The sequence below is a fragment of the Micropterus salmoides genome, unplaced genomic scaffold (genome assembly GCF_014851395.1).
Source record: "Micropterus salmoides isolate LMB-PRFRI ecotype aquatic unplaced genomic scaffold, ASM1485139v1 Ms_hic_scaffold_5, whole genome shotgun sequence".
Taxonomy (NCBI): Eukaryota; Metazoa; Chordata; class Actinopteri; order Centrarchiformes; family Centrarchidae; genus Micropterus; species Micropterus salmoides.
The window spans coordinates 16,257,029-16,279,149 of record NW_024044237.1 but is presented as its reverse complement, the minus strand read 5'-3'; the positions used below and the strand labels follow the sequence as shown (position 1 = coordinate 16,279,149).

The 22,121-nt window shown below is 42.1% G+C and overlaps 1 protein-coding gene across 9 annotated transcripts in view; it reads left to right on the top strand.

Annotated features, from left to right (window-relative positions):
* Window positions 1–655: 655 nt before the first annotated feature.
* The window catches only part of col23a1a (collagen type XXIII alpha 1 chain a), a 150,396-nt gene continuing 128,930 nt past the window's right edge, over window positions 656–22,121 (top strand). For 3 of the 9 annotated variants that reach the window (XM_038699193.1, XM_038699190.1, XM_038699195.1), the window contains exons 1-2: window positions 656–1,457; window positions 2,086–2,155. In XM_038699193.1, coding sequence (XP_038555121.1) covers window positions 1,164–1,457; window positions 2,086–2,155 — 364 coding nt within the window. In that variant the 5' untranslated portion in view covers window positions 656–1,163. The remainder of the gene's footprint in view (window positions 1,458–2,085; window positions 2,156–22,121) is intronic. The other 6 variants (XM_038699194.1, XM_038699192.1, XM_038699191.1 and 3 more) reach the window with 3 other exon arrangements.

Genomic DNA, 22,121 nt, shown 5'->3' with positions numbered 1-22,121 from the left:
AGTGCAGTAGCTGCATTAATCCACAGGACGGCGCTACAAAGCTTTATTATCGTTGGACAACCCAACATGGTAGAGCTAACAGGGCATTAACCTAAATCTAACCATGTTGGCATTGATATGAAAAATAAATTTAACAGAAAATTAGAATGAATTTTTTTTTTTTAAATAAAAATATTTACCTGTTGAGATTTCAGCCTCTTGCTGTAAAACAATATGTATTTAAAATGTTAACATTAACGCCGACTACAGACTGTTCCGAGGGAAAAGTAGAACTGGTTTGACAACAAAAACAATTGACATACTCCAAACTATAAATAGGAAATTAGAAATTGGACTACACTATTTTTGTAATTCACGCTTCTAGGTTGAATGTGGGAACAAATTGCCTTGATCGTAATATGGTAATTTACATCCTTTGTGAACTGTCGTTTTCTGAAGACGATCGACCATGTATTGTGCACAAGATGCGTCCCTTGTTGACGATTTAAGGCGACATACAGTCTAGTTTAAGTGTCTTTTTGTTATTCAGACTTAAATGGGAAAACAGGAACCAGATCTTCCCGCTCGTGTATTTGGAAGTCTCATAAACAAGTGATCGAGCAACATTCACAATTTCTCATTAACGAGTCACAGAGTTCTAGCAGTTCTTTGTCCACTACAGTGGATTTGGAAAAATATTAGCTGCAGTCAGAGTGGACATTATTGATCTGGTCCAGTGAAGTTGGCAAACCCTTACAGCTGTCAATCCGCAGCCTCCCACGTGGTCAGCAGGGCGGGCGCATCTTAACTAGTTGAACTTGCAACTTTTTAGGGAGACAAACAATTGGCCCTGTTGGTAGTTGCAATTGCAGGTCCACGTACGATACTCCCCGACAGGAAGCAACGACCTGCTAGTTGGTTGGCGCCGCTTCTCTGGTTTTCTGGACATCCAGATCGCTCCCATCTGTGCCTGGCGTAAACCCGTTGCGCACTGCTGCTGCCTCTTCCCAGACTAATTTGAGACAGCGCTTTGAACCCCGAGTGTTCTGGAGTTAGAGTTGTGAATGTGTTAGGTGCGCTGCTTAGTTTGTCCTCGGAGCCTGATCACAGTTTGGTTACAAAACTGCACCAGCAAAACAAGCTATTTTCTTTTCATTAAGAGGACTTTGAAGCAGGATTTCAGCATGGATACAGACAGCGATTCTATCGGGGAAAGTAAGCCGGTGTGTCAGTGTACGCCCAAGTCCCTGGTCCAGCGGTGGCTTTCGGGTTTTCCCATCGCTCTGTGTTTGCTGATGTCCCTGAGCTCCGTCACCGTGTGTCTTCTGATGAGCTTCAGGACCTACCAGCTGGAGAACCGGCTGCAGATGGAGATGGACAAAGCGTCCAGCTTCCACCCGCAGCACAGGGTCTTTCTAAACGAAGATGGGACCCTAATTCCAGAGCTGAGCACACCAATAGGGAGGCTCGTGGAAGAGGTACATGACGTCTATTGTGAATTTAATTAAAACTGTTGATGAATACAAATATTGTGTATGTGAACCCTCAAAAGGGGCGCTGCTCGCCTGTGCGTAAAGTGTGCGTAATAACAGGGAACATATGCAGTGAGGTTTACAAACGCACAAACATGGCACTTTTTGGCAATTGCACCCTAATTATTCCCCCTAAAATCACCCCCTAATAATGCTTGATCTTAGGGATCAGCCGTGCATGCAGCTGGCCAATTAGTTTGCAGTTAAAGCTCTTTATAGGGTGACATAACCACTGATGATACACACCAACCTATAATTTTATCACGTGGAAAAGAAACTGAGGAGACTCCCTTCATTCTAGAGCTGTATGTAACGGGAGAAAGATTACGATCTCAATATTGTTATTGCTACTCATTAGGATAATTTTAGTCGTGTTGCGTTCTCTGAATGTTTGCTTAATGATTTTCATTTATCCCCGTTTGTTTGACAAATCTGAACTATTCTGGCTAACAAAACGTAGTCAAACAAATGAAGATTTAAAATTTCATAACTTATACTGTTTCAGATTGAGGGTATATTCATGTTTGAGAATAGTGGGTATTGTCTTACACTGGAATTTGCTCTGTGTCTGCAGAAAGTGGTGGTGCTGATGCCGAAATTGCGGACAACTAGGGATGTTGGCCAAGAGTGCTCCTGTCCTCCAGGTACCTGCGCCACTTAACAAAACACACAATGAAAACATACAAGACACTAAAAACAAGTACCCTATCAGGTTAAAGTTACAGCCATGACTGACTTCTTGTGAAACCTGATTGTTTGTCTGCCTATGATGCTTTTGGCACAGAGAGTCTGTGTGTGTGTGTGTGTGTGTGTGTGTGTGTGTTTGTGCACAGCCCATACTGTGACTGCAGATCAGTGGGGTTGGGATGTCCAGCCTGAGCCCTGATGCCTCGTGTCAGTGGGGGATGCTCACTTTAATAGATGGACCAGCCGTGTGCCAAGAATGGCTTGTGGTGTTCTTTTACAGGGCTTGTGATAGTTCCACGCATGGAGAACAGAGTGTGATCCACATCATGTTACACACAGAGTCCCCAGTTATGCCCGTGAATTAAAGAAAGATGGTATTTCTTTTATTTTGGGTAAAGCTACTGATGTGATGTGTCCACACCTAATTGATACAGCGTGAACACTGGTGGGTGTGACCAACTGATCTCATCTGTGTATTTAATAGTTTACACAGGCTATGTTACCTATGGAAAAGAAAGTTGTTTTTTATTGCAAGAGAAATTCTCTGGTTTGCAGCAACAGGGTGTGTGTGTTTCATTGAAGCTGGCATTCATGACATTCCAGTTTTGAACAAAATTGCACCAATACACTGGTAAGTGCAAACTTACCATTGTTACTGAAGAGAGAGTATATGCTTGCACACATTTCTTTGTTTGCATCAAGAAGTTGCAGCAGAGGTTGAGATTTTAAGATGATTATCTACACATTTGGGGAATTTCCTTCCCTGGCTCTTCTTTCTTTCTTTCTTTCTTCCTTTCTTTCTTTCTTTCTTTCTTTCTTTCTTTCTTTCTTTCTTTCTGTCCTTGCTCCTTCTGTTTCACTTTCTCCATCCCTATCCCTCTCTCTCTCTCTCCGGGTGTGAATAGCCCTGCAACAACAACAAGAACAGGTGAAAGCGTTCACAAGTGGAATTTCTGGCCCCTTTTCAACACATTCTGTTTTCCAGTCTGAAGTCTGCCGAGCCAAGATAGCTCGCTGGCTCTGTCTGGTCATTGAAGGTGGCACGAGTATTTGCTGTTTGCATTGGATTCAGCAGAGCCAAAGCCCCTGATACTGTTGATGCGAGTTGCAATTCTTTACTGTAGTTCCACTAGTTCTACATTCAGTGCATTTCTACTTAGTATGACTCAGCAGAATTGTCATCAGAGGTACATGTGCATTGTACAAAGTTGCCCAATTAGGGCTAGCCTGCACTGCCCCTGCTGGGCACTCATGCATTTTGATGTAATTACTCCATTAGATCATATTATTGTATCAGATGTTGCGACCCATTTTCCTGTCAATTTGGCTGAACTGCTGTGTAATCAAGTGGTTTTCAGCACTGAAACACAATCCCTCCACAACTATTCAGAAGTCTATTTAAAGGTCTCGGTCTCTTGTTTCTGTTCTTTAAATATGGTGTTTTATTTTGTGCGAAACAAAAGGCTATTTTGTTTATTGTGGCTTTGATGGCAACAGAATGCCTGTGGACATGCATAATGTCCCAACAATTAGATTGCTCAATACTGACTTGTTAACATTTCTCCATAGTATGTTTATTTCTAAAGAGGGTTTCTCAACCGATAACCTTGGGTTCTGAGAGCTTTTTTCTCTGAGGTGCTTTGCGCTCAAGAAACCACATGAGCTGGGTACTATCAGCAGTGTGCATGCGTTTGTGCCAAATATTTTTTATGTCAAATGTTTTTATGTTTTATGTACATCTAACTGAGGTGTGCTGTGCCTACATGTGTGCATCCCATCTGTGTCCTTTTGAGATAGTGTGCAGTCTGTATCATAGTCTCATGTGGCTGCGTGTGTGATGTCTGTGTGTGAGTCTGACTTTCTGTCCCTGAGCCTTTGAGAGGCCGACAGAGGCACCTCTCTCAACACGACACTGTAAGAAGAGACCCTTCTCTCCCTTTAGCACCAGCTCTTCCCATCTGAAACTTGAATCTCTCACCACCAGGATCACAGGCCAAGGTATTTCTGCCTGTATGTGTGTGTGAGAGACACACTGCCGCACAGCATGAGCAGCATTTCTGCCGTTAAAGCTATGCCCTCTGCTTCAGGGTGCTCACATTTCACCCTGCATGAAGACAGGGGCCCAACAGGGGGCAGCACTTCCGCAGCAGCGCTGGAGGTGATGATACAGAAATTGTCATTGGCACTTCTGGCTGAATTTCATCCTTCTGATGAAAAATCAGAAGCTGGCTCAGTCACCACTGGAGGAGAATAAACACTGTCTATAAAAAGTATTTGGCCCCAGGTTTGACTCGAGGGACATTTACCTCTTATGTCCACTCAGTGCAAGCAGCATTGTGACACGTTTATGCTCACAGATAACGGCGGTCGTTAAGACTTAGGCAAACTATGTCACAGAGCCCAACTCTGCTTACAAGCTGCAGGTGTTTGCAATTTTACACCCGCCTGTTCTCGCCACAGACACACACAACGTACGCTCTCACACAAACGGACAGACACATTAAATGCTTACACACGAACACAACACCTTTTGGCTTGGCTAATTAGAACCATGTGAGGACCGTATGTGTTCTGTGTAGGGGGAGTGTATTGTCATCTCTGTAATTTGTATTTAAAGGCAGTTTAACAGGTCTGATGCCAGTTGGGGGGCACACTGTCTGCCCATACTTGGGCACAGGCCCAAAATTAAACACCAGCCAGAGACACCTATTAATATTACTCAGTCACCAGTCACCAAATACTGTGCAGCAGGAGAGGGTGCTAAAACAATGCAGTCATCACCCATCCATTTGAAATTACAGTTTGGGGGGACTTTTTCTGCTGATGGCTCACATGGTCTTCAATAATGTAACCTCTTTTGTTATGAGATCCTTTCAGAACATTTAAATACATTTTAAAAACATCATGGTGAATCTACACACAAGGCTTCTTATTTCCTGAGAAAAAATAAAAAATACTTTGGGGGATACAGCAGGTTTTCATTAGACAGAAACAATGTGAATTTTCTACTGGAGTTTGTTGGTGTGCATGCTGCTTTGACAAAATGTTCTCTTTAACTGTGTGAAAATGTAATGTTGATACAAGAGAAATAATAAATAATGGATGAGTTGATTGTCAGAAAATGAATCTGCAACTATTTTTTCAATTTTTCAATAGAAAATGCCAAATATCCACTATTTACAGCTTCTCAGTTGGGAGGATTTGCTGGGTTTTTTGTCTTTTGTGATTGTAAACTGAATAACCTTGGTGTTTGGACTGTTGGTCGCACAAAACAACCAATGAGAAGATGTCACTGGGCTTTAGGGAGTTGTGATGGATATTGTTCTCTATTTTTATAATATTTTATAGACTAAACAATCAATTAACCTAGCCCCTGTTGACATATTATATTTGCTTTACTGATTAGATTACAAATGCTGTAGCATATCCTCAAGTGTGCATTTGTATCTTCAGTCTGTGTAGGGCATCTAAGCCTTTGGTGTTAGTGTATATGAGGGCAAGAGGTCAGACCTCTGGCTGTGTGGTCAGATGGATTTCCAACAGATAAAAGATTAACACACGGGAACGCCAATATATGTGTGTTTGTGTGTATCTATATTATTGAGAGAGGATGTCACAGCAGGGTTAATTCTTGTGTGCTTTTTGTACAAGTAAAGTCATTTGTATTTACTGTGTCTCCAAATTCCTACATATGTGGTTGCTTGCTGTTATCCTCCCACTGTTATCAGCACTGTAATGTCTAATAGGCTGAGAAATATACTGTCTTGTGTGAAGCATATCAGCTGTCTGCTGGTGTTAACCGGCCTGTCTGGGGATCAAGCCCTCACCCAGGAGGCACAGGGGAGGCTGCACGCTCTTCGGCCCAGTTTCCTGCTCTCCCACTTGGAGGTGGAGACAGGGAAAGCTCGGCTTTAGGTAGACAGAGACCCACGATGGGGCCAGCACCCCCCCCCCAAGTCTGCATTTTGTTTTTAAAGCCATAATAAATCCGACAGGAAGCTTGCAGCTACCTATGCAATATATCGCCACAGGAAGAATACATAGGCCATATAGGATCCATTAATGACCATTTTAAAATAATAGACGCAGGAAATTTGTTTTCATAAGTGGTCTTGTTTTAGATTTGTTCTGCTCTAGCTGCAGGCATCTTTTTTAAGTATTAATATTCTGGGGAGCAGCACATAACTAACTCGGTGTGTGAGTCTCTGCTTCCTTGTACACTGTGCGTTTCTATTTGTGTGTGTATGTGTGTGTGTGTGTGTGTTTACACCAGTGTATTTTGTGCATGCGTGTTTTCTTTGCTCCAACTCTGCCTCCCTGTCTGCAGGCATACGTTTTAGTGTGTGGCTGTCAGTGACCAACTACTGCTTTAAATTCATGGTGTATAAAGTCAGTTTTGAAGAGGGTATCCTGTGGCCGAAAATCCAGGTGGCTTTTTTTATATTATGCTGCAGGGGGGAAAGAGATTTCAAACCAGGGAAGAATATTTTTAAAATAGAAAATACTTTCTATTCTGCTGCTGCATAGAGTCAAGTCTCTCTACACACACACGGATATACACATTTTCACCAGAGGTGGTCAAAGATATAGTCAAGAGGAAATCCTCATACTCTTCAACTAAATAACCTGATATATTGTACATCTTCATTAGGGAAATTCAGAAATGTGTGAAATAGCTTCACTCTATCTTAAAATCGGATTTTGTCTTTAAAGGAAAAATCCGCATTGTTAGGAAGGAAGTAGCCTCCTTCCTTGCGGCCTGCTTTGCATTCAGCACTATATCACAGACTGCATCGTCATGTGGACAGCAGCTCTGATGCGCGGCTGTGCGAGCCTCATGTCTTCAGGTTACTTTTATCTTTCTGTTGATGTGCCTGTTATGCCCTCCACTCACTGCAATAGTGGAATATAAATAGTGACTCTTCATGATATCTTGTGCTCGTCCAGGATGATGATCTTGGAAGGCTCGAGTGTGCTCAGTTTATTTGTAGAAGAGGAGTGGAATGCTGCATTTTGTGTAGTTGGGAGACGGCTGTGTCTGTATCGTTGAAGTCAAAGGCTGCACTGAAAAAAAAACACATTTCTCAGTGATAATTTAGATTTAAAATCTAGTCTAATTTGTGTTGACTATGGATTGGATTATGTACTGATAAACGGGTCACATTAATGATTAAGATTTAGTAACAACTAATCTCTACGTAAGAAGTAGTTTGCGTGAGACCCATTTTTAAGTTAGCGATGTGTAAACCTCTGCTTAGATTACAGCTATAGGCTAATTTTTAGCTTAAGAACAGCTGATGCAACTGGCTCCAGCTGTGGATTTGTACATTTGCATGTGCGTGTAGCCCATTTTGACCGTTGGTCAGCATGCACACACTATGAACACCCTAACCACATCCAGACCCCCCCCCCCTCGCTGTCTCTCATCAGCCTTCTTATTAAAGTTTGCTTTGTGAAACCACAGCGTTCAACAGAAGGGGCGACATTCTTCCTTTTGAAAAATAAACAGCTGGACACAGGCCGGCCAGTCGGCAGCCCGTGAAGGCCCACGAGGACCTCAGGAACATGCAAACGAGCAAAGGGCCGGATGCCAGGCAGTGGAGAACACCCACACCAGCCAAGAGGAACTCTCTGAACAGATAGACACATCCTGTACTGATGGTTACAAGACTGATTCATAGAAAACATCACTGGATGCAATTATTTACTGACAAAATATCATATTAGCTGTGAGCTCATTAAAAAGCGGGAAATGATGTGGAGCGGGTAAACGAGGAAACACGGATTGTAACATATTTAAAGGATTTTGCATCCATGTGTTCATATTTAAGCATCAGATTGTAGGTCATCACCTCTTGGCGAGCACTGGAAATATCCATTTCCAAGAAAGAGCCTCCTATTGAGCAACAAGCTATGTAAGGGCCTGTTTAAATTTGCATCATTGTCTTTTTCCGGACAAGTCAGAGAACTGAGGTAGTGCTGTTTATGGGCCAAGTTTTCTCATCGCTCCATATAGTGGTGCATGGATACAAAAACAAGAACTATTCTCGCACGCCCCCCAACATAAACATCAGCCAGATGAGTGTTTCTTATTACCGCAGGTGGACAGAAATGTAACTGTGTATTAAGTAGCAGTTTTAACATAGTAAGTTATTATTTTAGCATCTTCACAACAATATTGGATTCAATTAAGTGTTACTAAACACATCTTTACTATTATACAATTGAGCTTTGGTCCAAAATGAGATATCAATCATTTGAAAAACACATGGCATCAAAGTAAAACTTGATCTGGGAGAACATCTGATTTGCTGCATTTCTTACAGTAATTCTTTGTCTGATGCACATGATTTCAAAACGCCAGTTGTTTTCAGCAGACCAGCACGCATCAAAAGCATTAAGTGGTGTGTTAAACCGCAGGGACACAATTCATTTCTTCAGTCTTGGATTGATTTAAGAGCATCGCCGCAGAATCCTTCATGGTGTTTCTGGGGCAAGAGAATCTGTTCACTTAGCAGATGGCTGTTTTCAAAGGTTAAATTTAATGGGTGACAGTAATATTTTTCTATCTAACAATTATTTGAATATGTCCTCGTTATGTGTACTTGTGTTCAAAGGCGTTCTTGTCCAGAAGGCGGCTACAGACATAATGCAAGTTTTCAACAAATTAGTGACTTAAGTAATAGGCAAAACAAACCTATTTTAACAGCTAATCTGTCACTTTAAAAAAGAAAATGTGAAATGATGAGCATTGCCACATCCTTGTAGGGGGTGTGTGAAATTAGGAAAGTAAAAGTAAGCAATTTTGGCTTTAAGTTTGAGGGGACAGATCCTAGTAGCTTGGAGGTATTTAAGTTGCTTTCTTTCTTTTTTTTTTTGTCCTCTTTCCTTCTTAAAAACAACTATGATAAGCATCGTATTTTAGGAAACCCTCAAAAGCTCTAAAATAAAGTATCACAAGGCTAAATAGATTTCAGTCAGTGTGTAAATTGTGTCACAGGAATGCCATTTTCCCAACAAGAACCTGTACAGTCAGGAGTTTTGGTGAGCAAAGTAGGAGTGGCAAGAGCTCACCGAGCCTTACTGGGCACACACGGTGCCAAATGTGGAAACTATTATGTTTTCTTTAATTATCACAAGTGGCAGGTGACAAGGTGAATAGCCTTTTAACGGTGGAGCAGAAAAACTATTTAACACCACCGTGTGGCCTCTGGCTGGCTGACAGTACTGTGAGGTCAAACGATCCCTCTCTGTGCCTAAGCCTGTGTAATTATTTATCTGAATATACAGGACAATGAAGATGCGATACCTAAAAAAACAAAACAATGACAAACTGTTTCAAACTGTACTTGGAAAGGAAAAATAATGCTGACACTTAAATACTCTGCTGAACCTGTGAAGTATGTAAACAGGCCTAAATTGCGATCCCATCATCTGTTAAGATGTCGAGCATTGATAAAGATCTGCAGAAATAAGTTTGCAGTATCAGTCTTTTCCCTGGCATGTACGCCCTGTTAATCCATCAGGAATGTGGCGAGGCTGAATCCAGCTGCAGGATGGGATTCTTGCGAACGCACCTGGATTTATTTGACAGATAGCATCTCTGGACATGTACCCAGAGAAACAGGGAGACAGGGTTGGAGCAGTGGTTATCGTTTATCCCTGCATCCCTCCCAGACACAGGAGGGAATGAGCAATCGAGGTATATTTCCTTGGAAGCCATGGGAGGGGGTATGAAGCAAGGCGAGGGTGATCCAGATGGTCTCACTGTGCCGAACATGCTCCTGCTTAGTGTAAAAGCCCCTCGACAGTCTCGTCACTCTCCCAGCACCTCTTTAATGAGAGCCAAGCTCATAAAGCTGGGCCTGAAACCTTTGAACTCACCCTCAGCATCATTGGTCCATGTTATTCTCTCATAACAGGGAGACAAGGCCATTTTGGAGCGGAGCGCAGGACATCTCTCAACAACTTAACGCCTCCGTTTGTGGGGAGGGGTGTATTTACATGTGTCAGACCCGCTCTCTCTCCGTTTGACCTTTTCCAAACGTGTCTCTGTCCTTTTTGGCGCTTGTTTTTTCTCCCTGTGTCCCACCTTTTTGCTCTTTTACACATGATGGACTTCTCCCCTTTCGTTTCCTCCTCTCCATCCCTGTCTCTATTTATGATTAGAGGAGTGTATATTTAACACTGGCTCTGGGATCTGTATGGCCTGAGGGTCAGTCTGTTCGCTGTATGTATACATTAACTTAAAGTTCAGCCCAGAGTGAGGTGGGGAGGATGGAGATGGTTATCACACATACTGTAAACAGACAATGAAGAGATGCAGAGGGACATTCTCAGGACGGGCCCACTCACTCAGGTGTGTCTGTCTAACATGCTAATTTCCTGGTTTTATAGCCATGGGTGACAGCAACAGATTACTGGTAGCTCTATTGTGCTGAGGTAGAAAACATACTAGCACACCACACATAAATCACAACTCCACTGTGGAATGAGAAATTTGAAAGAATAACCCAATAATTATACATTTGTGTTTTTATTAAAAGGAGTTGTGAATCTTTTGGTCAACTCAAACATGTTAAGTTGAAAACCTCAAATGGGAAAGAGTTAACCAAGCAAGTCGTGCCATTGTTTCGCTCTCATGTCTCACAGCCGCGTTGTAACACTTCTACGGCTTAACATGGAACCGCAGTGGCTGCAGTTAAAGTATCAGCTTCAATGTGTATGAAACTGCCTGCCAAAGCCGTTGGCTGGTCATTTCACCTTGTGAGGTTTTTCTGATCCTGATTTGAGGACATAGTCGTTTTCCAGCAGCGTGGCTATCTGAGCGTAATTACGTTGCACTAAAATGACCCTGTGCTTAACCGGAACCGATCATGGAGCTTGGGTAGAAATCTGTGTAAGTGTAAATTCACATGTATACCTTTTTACCCGTGCCAGCAACTGTGGAGCAGGTTTGTGGCCGATGGTGCTGTGACAGTGTGATAATGGGTGTTAAATAAGTGTTAATGAGCGCACAGTGGTGGACACACGCCATGACTTGCTGCCATAAATTGAAACACTTGGTTTTCTGTCGAACGCTGCCGCTGCTGCCGCTGCTGGTTGTCTGACTGCCTCGGCCAGATGGAGGCACAGATGGGGGGTGGGTGGTGGGGTGGAGTCACTTAGCATACCGACATATACCGCACATGTTGAAGCTTTGTATCAGCGTTCCATCTGTTTTTTACATATTGAGCAAACGTTTGTGTGCATTCCTGTTGCAGACTGTGTGTGTCTGCATGTTGGCTCACCTGACATGTGTGTTTTAGGCCTAATTGTCATGCATGAGCGTGTGAGTTCCTACGTTTCTGTATACCATCCAGCAGCGCCATCTCCATTGCCAGCCTCTATAGGGACTTCTTATCTGCATATTTGCTGTTCCACTCAAGAATCAGAATACAATAAGTCCTGAGTGTATTTTGGGAGCCAGGAGAGTATATCACAGATGTCCAGTCAGCTCTGGTTACACATGGAATATCTGGGTTGAACATGTGGACAATCTATCAGCTCCACCATCTCTCTTTCCTCTCATTTTCTCTCCAACTGCATTAAAATTTCTTTTCCTCCACTTTTTGTATCCTTCTCTTACCTTTCCTTATGTATTGGGTCTTTCTGCACAGTCAGCGCAAAAATGCAGTTGTCTAGCATACATTTCGGGTTCAGATTGACTGGATCCCGAAGGTGTTATCGACGCATCAGATGCGTGTGAATGTGATCTAATGATTGCGTACAATTTTCATGTGTCTTTGTGTCTGCTACAAGATGATTGCCGTGGTTCAGGATCTGCAGCCTTGACACACGTCAAGAAGAAGATGGCTGCTGTGGTTTCACAAGACAGCAGGAATAACAAATGCGCACACACACACGCAAGCATACAACAAGAAATATACAGACTCATACACACATTTTTATGCCGCTGTCATTGTTTTACTTGCCGTTAATACTTCTTAAATCCAGGCACCAGGGACACACTTTTGGAACCGAGCAGGCCCTTTTTTGGTCTTGTTTATTTACTTGGAGTGTTTTCTCACGTCCATGTGGTTCTGATTGTGTGACTTGGAACAAGGACAAAGGGATGAGAGAGTAGGGAGAGCAAGACAGCAGTGTCAGAGAGACGGATGTGTGCAATGTCACTCTGATTAATGGAGATTCAAGAATTTAAGATATATGTGAAGTGTGCATATGGAATCTAATTTTACAATTCATGTTCAATTCATGTCTTTCTGTCACTGTAAATTGCACCATGTCTTGTCTCAATAAGCAAATTATTGCAACACCGTCTTGGCATGCAGTGCTGCCTTCTCTGCCTTGAGCCCCATATGATTCCTTTTATGTTCTAAACAAAGCGTTAGGCTGCTTTACACCAAGGATTAAGCCAAAAAAAAGTTACACAGCTATAACTGCCCAAATTGGCCCTTAAATGGGGAATTCATTTATAACACACAATGGGCCAATAAGGAGACCTGACCCAAATCAAGCTGCTCATCATAAAACATGTTGTTGAGAGTAACAGCCAAACCACCCGTGCAAAGCACTTCTCTGATGTAGTTTTAATTGGGAGAATTGGCTCAAGTTATCATCTATGAAGCTATCAGAGGCGTCGAGATGGGAGGTTGGATTTCTGGCATGTGGGATGGACATTTTTCAGGATTTGTCTATTTCCTGGTAGTCTTTGACAAGGGAGCATGTGGATTTGTTGGATGCTTTGAATGTTTTTTAAGTAAGGCACTAAGTGATTCAATCCTAACCATTGCAGGCTGATTAACTGCAGGGTTACTTGTAGTGCTCTTTTCAGTTTCTGAATTATATTTTGCGTTACGTGGCTGCTGCTTAGCACATCATTAGTTATCTGTGATGTTGTTGTGAGCACTGATCTGTCACTGCCGAGTGAGGGCCGTGTGCCTGTAAACTTGATCCATTTTACTCTGCTGGTAGAAAACACATTTTTTCAATCCAGACTTTTTTGTGGGTACAGAATATCGTTTGCCATGACATTTTGTTTTTTAAAGCTGAAAAAAAAAGTCCATCTGATATGATTGACATACACACATAACTACTGTAATTCACAGAAAATCCTCCATAATACCTTCCTGTTTTATAGTTTTCCAATTGCACTGACCTGACTTCCAGACAACATTTGTACCTAGCACTCTTTGGAAGTGAGTCTTTGGAGCAGATGTCTAGGAGACATCTTCCCCAGGCCTGGCACAGGATGTCCTATTGATTTATTTGAGGCAGATGTTTTGATCAAATCAGTCAGATGTGATAATTTGTCTGTCTGGCACACCAATTAGTTCACAGTGCAGATCAGCTGATTTTATTTGCCCTAATTACATCTGAACTTTTAAACTCTCTGCATTCACATTGGCTCTATCTGTCCCTTTTTCCTCCTCTATCAGGAAGACAGACAACGGTAAATGGAGCGTAAGTACTGAGATGTTTATCTTTCCTGTCCAGGATTTTTGCTCCCTTCATGTCTGAATGCCTGTGTGTCTCAGTGTGTGCAAGTCCACGTGTATTTCTATGTGCGCGTGTGTTTGCGGAAAAAGCAGGTGAAATACAAGGCATCACATGGGTTCTTTGCCTGTTGGAGGTGTAATGTGGACAGAAGGGGGGACTGCAAGAGGTCGGAGGGGTAGGAGTGGTGTGGAAGCGCTGTGTGTACCCCAAGCAAACAGGGCAGATAAGATCAGAGTGGAGGGAGCGCAGCTGGAAGCCTTCCTGAGTTGACCCCTTTCTCTGCCTCTCTCACATTCCTCTAAACCCCTTGCTTCCCTCTTTCTCCCCGTTCTCTCTGTCCCTACATTTTACCTCCTAACATCTCTTTCCTGCTTCAACTCATCTTTTCACTCCCAATCACCCAATCCATTATTCTTTATTTTTCAAACAATATCTTCGTGTTTGGAGTTTCCTTCGATCGTTTTTCTCCTTTTGTGTGGTGTCTCCCCTCCTGTTCTTGTCTTTAATGCCTCTTCTGCATCTAACCTCACCTCCTCCTCCCCCTCACAGCAGGACCCCAGTAAAGTGGGGTCGGCCTTTAGCATGTAATGCTATGTCTTTATATGTTTCTCCCTTGCTCTTTGACCATGTTCATCAATACTAGACTCTCTAAACTGGCCGGTTGCCTTTCATGTTTTCCCCTGGGCCGTGTCCTAGACATGACAGTAGACCCAACATTTCAAAGGAAGGTCTTTCAGCTGGGGCGTGTATGCTTTTTTTGTGTGAATTTACATGTGTGTGTCTGTCTGTTTTAATAGGATCATGACAAAGCAAAGGGAGTGCAAAGCAGCTGTGCTTGTTATCTTTTGGGACCTAATTTAATATCATCCAGTGAAGCCATTATGGGTAGTGTTGTTCATCGGGAGTGAGAGGCAACTGAATGTCCTTTTTTTTCTGCTGCAAAAATAGTTGTACCGCACATTGAATTGAAAATGTGTGAGGTAGATGAAGAGGAGGGCGGGAGAAATATGAAACCCTCACAGTGTGTGACGTCTTGGAATGATTGTCAATGTATATTTAGCTTTCTGTATGGTCACACAAAGACAGCTGTTGTTGCCAGCTCACTTTTATTTTAGCCTAGTGTTGGGCCCTCCTGTCACCTTAACCAGACCCATATCTGAAAATAGTCAGTGCCACTGATAGACTGTTGAGACAGATCACACACTGCAGAAATGAGCTATTATCTTTAGATATTAATACAGCCCAGTGTTTAGGGATATAATAACAAGGTTTGCTGCAAGCTACACCAGCATCAGCATGGTGTTGTTTGTTCAGCCTCTTGTGTCCAGATATAATCCTCAGCCCGTGACCTCATAACCTCTTGACTTTTTAGCAAGAGTGGAGCCTCGTAATCTCTCCTGCGGTAAGCTTTAAAACCTAAACAAGTTCTTTTTAGTGTGTCAAAAACAGGATGCAACAAATGCAACTCACTACCACCCCTCCTGTCCTACTCACCATCAGACCCCCATCCTCTTCTCTCTGGGGATTGACCTTTAAACATATGTCCTTTTATAATGTGTTTTCAGTATTCTGCTTAAGTTAAATATGGTAAAATCCCAAAACAAATGTGCATTTGTTATTTTATTTTGTAACACATTATTCGTTATCCCGTTTAGAATTAAAGGTGGGGAATGTGAATCTAATCCAATACAGGTCTTTTTGTCAAATTCAACCAATGTCTTGTCGCGGTCCGGCAGCTGTCTATTGTGTGTGTTAGTGCGCTGAAAAAAATCAGATGTTTGTACACAATATTGGCTCTGTAAATTGGAATTCAACCCATTCCAGACGTGATTTGTATGTCAGGTAACATTAAATGACTTTTATGAAAGGATCAATTATCATTACTGTGTGGGATACACCACAAAGATCAGAGCAGAAATAATGATGATCAGGGCTATATGTGCATTTTATGGGGGAGTAGCAGGAGAACTGGAAGGGTTGGGAATGGTGGGTTACACAGCAGGCCTGATCTGTTAGTTCAGGGGGTCAAATGGCCCTTCACACAAAAAAACGGATCAAATGACCTGGCTTTAATGGTCCTGACGTTGCCTTGACGTCTACGTCTACTTGTCAGTCTGTTGGTCTGTTTACAGGACTATCAACTGTCAATCATCAGTCAATTTTTCTCTCTCACACACGCACACTATGCCCTGGCCCTTTAGACAAATATCCGACCCCAGGCACTGATTCCGGACTCAACTGTTGAAGTTGGAGAAGGAGCTGAATCGAGTTAGTCAAACTTTCATTGGATCCATATAGCACAAAACAAAAAGGAGGAGGACATCTAACCTGGTTACAGAAAGCAAACAGATATGTGTTAGCACAGGGGCCAGTATAAACAGGTATATGAATATGTACAAGGATGCCAACACATGCAGTACAGTACATACATACACACACACATGAAAAACCATGTGGCCATGTGTGCATGTGATAGAAACATACACACAATTTTGGATGTAACCTAACAAATGAGGACTTTCACTGTACTCCAGCATGTCCAGCTCACACATCCACATACAAACATACACACTCATACACAGACACTGAACAGAGAACATTAAGCAAGTACAGGAGGCATAGAAAGAACAGGAAAAAGAGTCTTTTCCGATCCCATCGTTCCAATTTTCCCCTGAGGGTTGCAGAATGAGACTATTGTTGTCTGTCCTCTTTCTCCTCATTCCTGCCATAATTTATCCCTCTTTCTTTTCATACTACACGACTGTGCTCTTCACATAGCTTGGATACCCTATATATGATCGACAGTGAGTGTGGAAAAGAGGTCTGCTTCATGCATAGGAGACCCACACCCTGCCCCTCTCTCCTGCTGGTTGTGATTGTATGTGTGGTGTTGGGCTCTTTAGTCTTGTATACTGTGGTGTCACATTTGTGCCATGTGGTGTGGTATTGTGGGGGGCGGAGGGCAGACAGGCTAAACAGGGCTCTTCTTTAAAGTGAATAAAAAGTCTTTAGTTTGAGTAAAATCCTGTTTTCCATTCACATTTCTTTGACAGACTCATACGCGGACATATGTGCACACTTAAGGTACGCTGATGATCCTGTTCCCTATTAGATGTTTTCTGCAAGTGCAGCCCATGTGTGCTGGGTATGGCGCTACTTTTGCCTATGAAAGTGCACTCAAACACTACAGACAGCTCTAGGAGAGCATCTGCATCTGGCTGTTGTAATGAACTACAGTGCCTCCTCCAGTGAGCAACTTACAAAATGCTTTTGAATGTCTGAAAGAAATAACTTTCATACATGTTAATCAACAGAGGCAGATTCTTTACATGAATTGATATGTAGTCAAAGAAGTGTAAAAGAAAACAAAAGCCATGAATTGTGTGGTTTCAGTAATACTGGGAAAATCATTGGTAATTTCTTATTTTTTAACCATGCTAGTGGGGTGGCTGTAAGCATGGCAATGTTGGTCAGTCCACCACTTTGGCCCAGACTCAAATATCTCAATAACTATTGGATGGATTACCATGAAATGCAGACTTTCATGGTCCCTAGATGATGAATGACTTTGGTGAACCCCTAAGTTTTCTTTAGTGCCACCAAGAAGTTGACATTTGTGGTGAAATGTCCATGAAATTGCCTTTATGTCCTCATCAGGATAAATTGTTATAACTTTAGTGAGAAATTTAGCTAATTAACAGCAAAAGTAATGGCATTTTCATCAGCCTCAACTCTACTTTGTGTTTAGTGCTAATTAGCCAAAGTTAGCATGCTCACACTCAATATTATGAGCTAAACATCATCATTTTAGCAAGGATGTAAGTCTTGTTATTAGATTAGTAATAGTAAGTTCACGACAAGTCTTATCCACACTCCAGCCCTGAAATGAATGGAGAAGGGTTTTTATACAATGCACACTACATTTATATATTTATTCATCTGCTTTAATAAACATAACTTGACATCATGTCTAAACTATTTCTTCATGTGCTTTTCTCTCCTGCGACCATTTACATTTGTAGAAAGTGCTTCAACCAAGTCCATTTAGAAACTCTTGCTTTTGACAGATCTCAGACTTAAGCCCATTTTAAGAGCCAGAATCCTGCTTCAACCCCAGTTGTTGTAGGTTTCTCAAATCCTTTGTTTGACTGGGTTCGGCAGAGCCAAAACCACCACTGTCACTTTCAATTGACATGATCTCAGTAGTCATTTGATTGGCGCTCTGGTCTATTCGGGCTGTGATTGAGTCAAGATGTTTCCACTGTGGAGGACTCTAACAGTATAATGCCATAATGAGGGTTCCAGCACATTATTCGACTCCACACACACACACACACACACACACACACACACACACACACACACACCTGCAAACCAGTCTTAGAGGGCTGGGATTCTCATTAGTTGAATCAAGGGTCTTTTCTTTTACTGTTCTTGTGTCTGTTCACTTTGCTGTTTTATGCTTTTCATTTTTAATCAATCGTTTGTTCTGTTTCTTCTCTCCTCTTCTCTCTAAGTAGGAATACAGATGTCAGGGCCATTTGCTGCCCCTGTATCGGGGAGATGGGGGTATTAAAGAGGGACAGTAAAAGTCTCAGACCACTGTAGAACATGATCCTCAATGCGCCGTTAACAATCAGCTGACCTGAGCTGATCTTTCCTTCCACTCCCCCTTCCAGTTTTTTTCTCCCTTTTTATCTTTCTCCTTCTTTCACTCTTGTTCTCACTCTCTTAACCCCTCATTCTTGCTCATTCTTCATATCTTCCATATCTTTTTTCTTTCCACCCTTTCCATGACCAGCCCTCTGTATCTTCTTTCTCTCGCAGTCTATCTACAGACCGTGGCCAGATAGTATTCAGAAATAATTTTACGTCTTTTGATTTGACAGTTTCACATTTGAATGGGGAGGGGACATAATTTCAAGGCACATAGAGGATGTGGGGTTCATATGCATTGAAACAGACAAAGGCTGATATTACTGATGTATGAGTATTGAGTAATATAATATAATACTTTTTTATTCCGATACCACACACCGCCACATTTACATGCATGATGAAAATGCACATGTTGAAATACACATGCTCAGATTAACCCCACTAAAGTTCACACACAACAGGCCAAGCCTATTAACACATAAACCTACTGATGAAACAAAAGCTAACGATAAACATCCAGTCCACAACAAAACCTGCCGCAGGTCTAAATCAACAGCGCATTTGTTATTATCACAATTCAGCACTCAGGAGATACATATCTTATAAACACAGAAACAGACGTGGTGTGGTTGAGATAGGTGCATGCATTTTTTTTGCTAACGGCGGTGTTTACCAACTCATAACGTACACACGTGGTGACATTGTTGATAAAAAATGCATGTGAAGGTAAATGTGAAACTGCATTGCAGCAGCCAGTGGGAGTGGGTGACGTGACCAATATCGTTTGGCTCGTTAAAAGTTTTGCAATTGAGGCTTTTTTTTTTTCATACAAATATTTTATCAGACTCCTAAAGTTACCCGGGCCTCTGACCCTCTGGCTGCCTGGCTTTCGCAGCCTGTGATGTCTGGCCAGAATCAACTACAAAAAGTGATGCTACATTACAGTATAGCATTTTTGTTCTGTTATTTAATATTTGTGGCACTGCAGAATTAAATTACATTGCTCATTGTGTGAAAATCACAAACGGTAGAGGCCCCAAGTCAGTTTAAACCAGACACTATGATTTGTCGACAGTTTAATCCAGGTCTGCTATTTAGAGAGCAGGCCTTGTTCTTTTCCACTCAGTTACCCATCTGCTGACCCGTACTGACCTTATCATCTTAGGAAGCATCTCTTTTTCCACTCATTTCCTCCATAGATCTCATTCAGATGCCCCAAGAGTATTAGGTGTCCACAAATCCCCAGAACGTGGACACTCTTCCCCCATGTGTCACCAGAGACACGCGCATTAGCCTATTACTGTGCTAAGTAGCACTCTCCAAATTCCCCTGATAGTTTTCAATGAAACCACTTGCTATAGGGATCAGAGGAGCAGCGTTAAATTTAGGCTTTCATTAACTCTGTCTCAGTTTTCTGCTATTGTCAGATAGCAGACGCAGGTGTGGTGGGCAGCAAGGGCTTTAGGTGTGTGTGTGTGTGTGAATGTGGGTTTAAAGTTAGTGCCCCGATGATCAAATCCAGAGAGCAGAGATGAGCAAAAGGATCATCACCTCAACTGAGAGACAGATAGCTGGTAATAGATGCGTCGATGGATAGAGCAGTAGGATGTATAGATAGACATAGTGATAGACAGATGGAGGTGTGAAATCAAAGAGTGAGGAGGCCAATCCTGGGAGGGATTAATGGGTCGTGACCTCTGACAGGTGTGGAGGATGGATGCTATCGCTGCAGTGTTCATGAGAGACAGATGAAGAGATAGGAAGGAGTTGCCCGCACTGAGGGGGAAGGAGCTGAAGGGGCACATCACAACTCAACACTTCACCAACCCTGCTTGCTGGTGTGTGTGATATGTGCTCACACTTCAAGGTTCCTATATCAATGCCCACTTGTTGGCCAAGTGTTTTTTAAAGACCTCTTTCAAATTCAAATTTGATGGTACCCCCTAATCTCTTGTCAAAAAATATTTTTCTCTGCAAGCCGACACATCACTCAGTGAATCTAATTTATTCAGTGTTTGCTCAGGTCCATATATCGTATATGGACTTATGTAAATGAGAGCTTCTCCTGCCAAACCAGAAAAGATAAATATACTTCAGAGTTGAGTAGGAATCACTTTCCTGTCAGTCTTACACTGAGGGGAAGACTCCTGCTGCTTGTGTGCTTGTTATGTACTGATGTAGGCAGTGACACACTGAACAGCAGCAAAGACATTTTTAACTTTTCAAAACTGTTTGTTTAAGAAAAAAAAAGAGTCTGTGGTCAGAAATAAAGACTAGAGCTGACCTGTGTGTCGAACACTCCGTTTTAGCTATGGAGTGATGCATCTCACTTCTACAAGATATTTGTTGTAAGTTGCTCATGCATAGTACCTAGTTAAGGACTAATAGCCAATCATAAGCAGAGTAAGGTGGGTCCTGACAAGCCTGTGACCAGGGCTTCGGTTCAGCTGTACATGCACCTATTACCTATTACATGCACAAAGAAGATATATAACACAATAAAGGAAAGTAATTTTTCAAGAAAAAAAGCCAAACATTCCTCTGTTACAGCTTTTCAATTGTGAGAATTTGCTAATTTTCCAAACTGAAATATCTTTATCATAGTTTTCGACTGACTCTAAGAAATTGTGATTGGCCTTTTTCACATTTTTATACATTCTATCGAAAAAATAAAGCAATAATGCAAATAATTGTTAGTTGCAGCACTAATAATGACAGAGATAGATTAAAGTAACAGGACATGATGCATCTATTCAGTTTAGACAGTATTGGCTGACATTATGCACCAATGACCTTTGACACCTCACACTGGTACGTTTCATGGTCTACTGAAACAGAATCTGACTCTTCTTTTTTAACACAGTGGCACATTGTCTAAATGCAACTCAGGCCCCATCCACACTACTGCGTTTTTGTATTAAAACGGAGAGCTTTTGCTACGTTTGCACTTCCCGTCCAGACAAACGGCGATAAAGGAGACCTAAAACAGAGAAGTTTGAAAACGCTGCAGACCCTGTTTTTCGCTTTGAAACTCCAGAGAGCATTTTAGTGAAGACAGGCAAAAACAGAGGACTTCAGAAACAATGCAGACGCTCACTTTTGGCTCTTTGATTGGGTCTCATAAGTCATGCAAAGTAGAAACACAATGCTGCTGACACGGTATTTTTATTACTGTGCAAATCACACTTACAGCCTAGACTGTACTGTGCATGGTGCCGTATTTACTTTGCAACAACTCCCAGTCTGTTTTCCGCCACCACAGTCGCTTTTAACTCCCGTGTTACGTTCAGTAACAGTCCCAGCTCGTTATTGGTCCATGCAAAATAAAATCTGGTGTGGTTCTTCATCTGTGGTACTTTATTCTTTCGCCAAATCTTCTGTAACTACGGAATAGACCATCTGCTTCATGTTTACACTGGCACACACATGCCCAGTGTACGTGAACAGCCACTAGATGTGCATTTTCAGTCCCTAGTATGGATGGAGATCAACTCTGATACGCAGCTAAAAAGCTGGTGTGGACGGAGATTGTATTCGTTTTAATTCTCCGTTTTTAAAATAAAACGGAGTGGTGTAGATGGAGCCTCAAAGGAAAAAGACACACATAAACCTCCATCCTGTGAGTTTGTGATGAGCAAAGAATGTGTAATGGAGTGATACATAAATACAAAGACGCTGCAGAGACAGTAATGGGAACAGGGCCGTGCAGAGACCTCTGGAAAGGCAGGTGCTCGAAGTATAAAAGATGCACATTGAACAAGGATT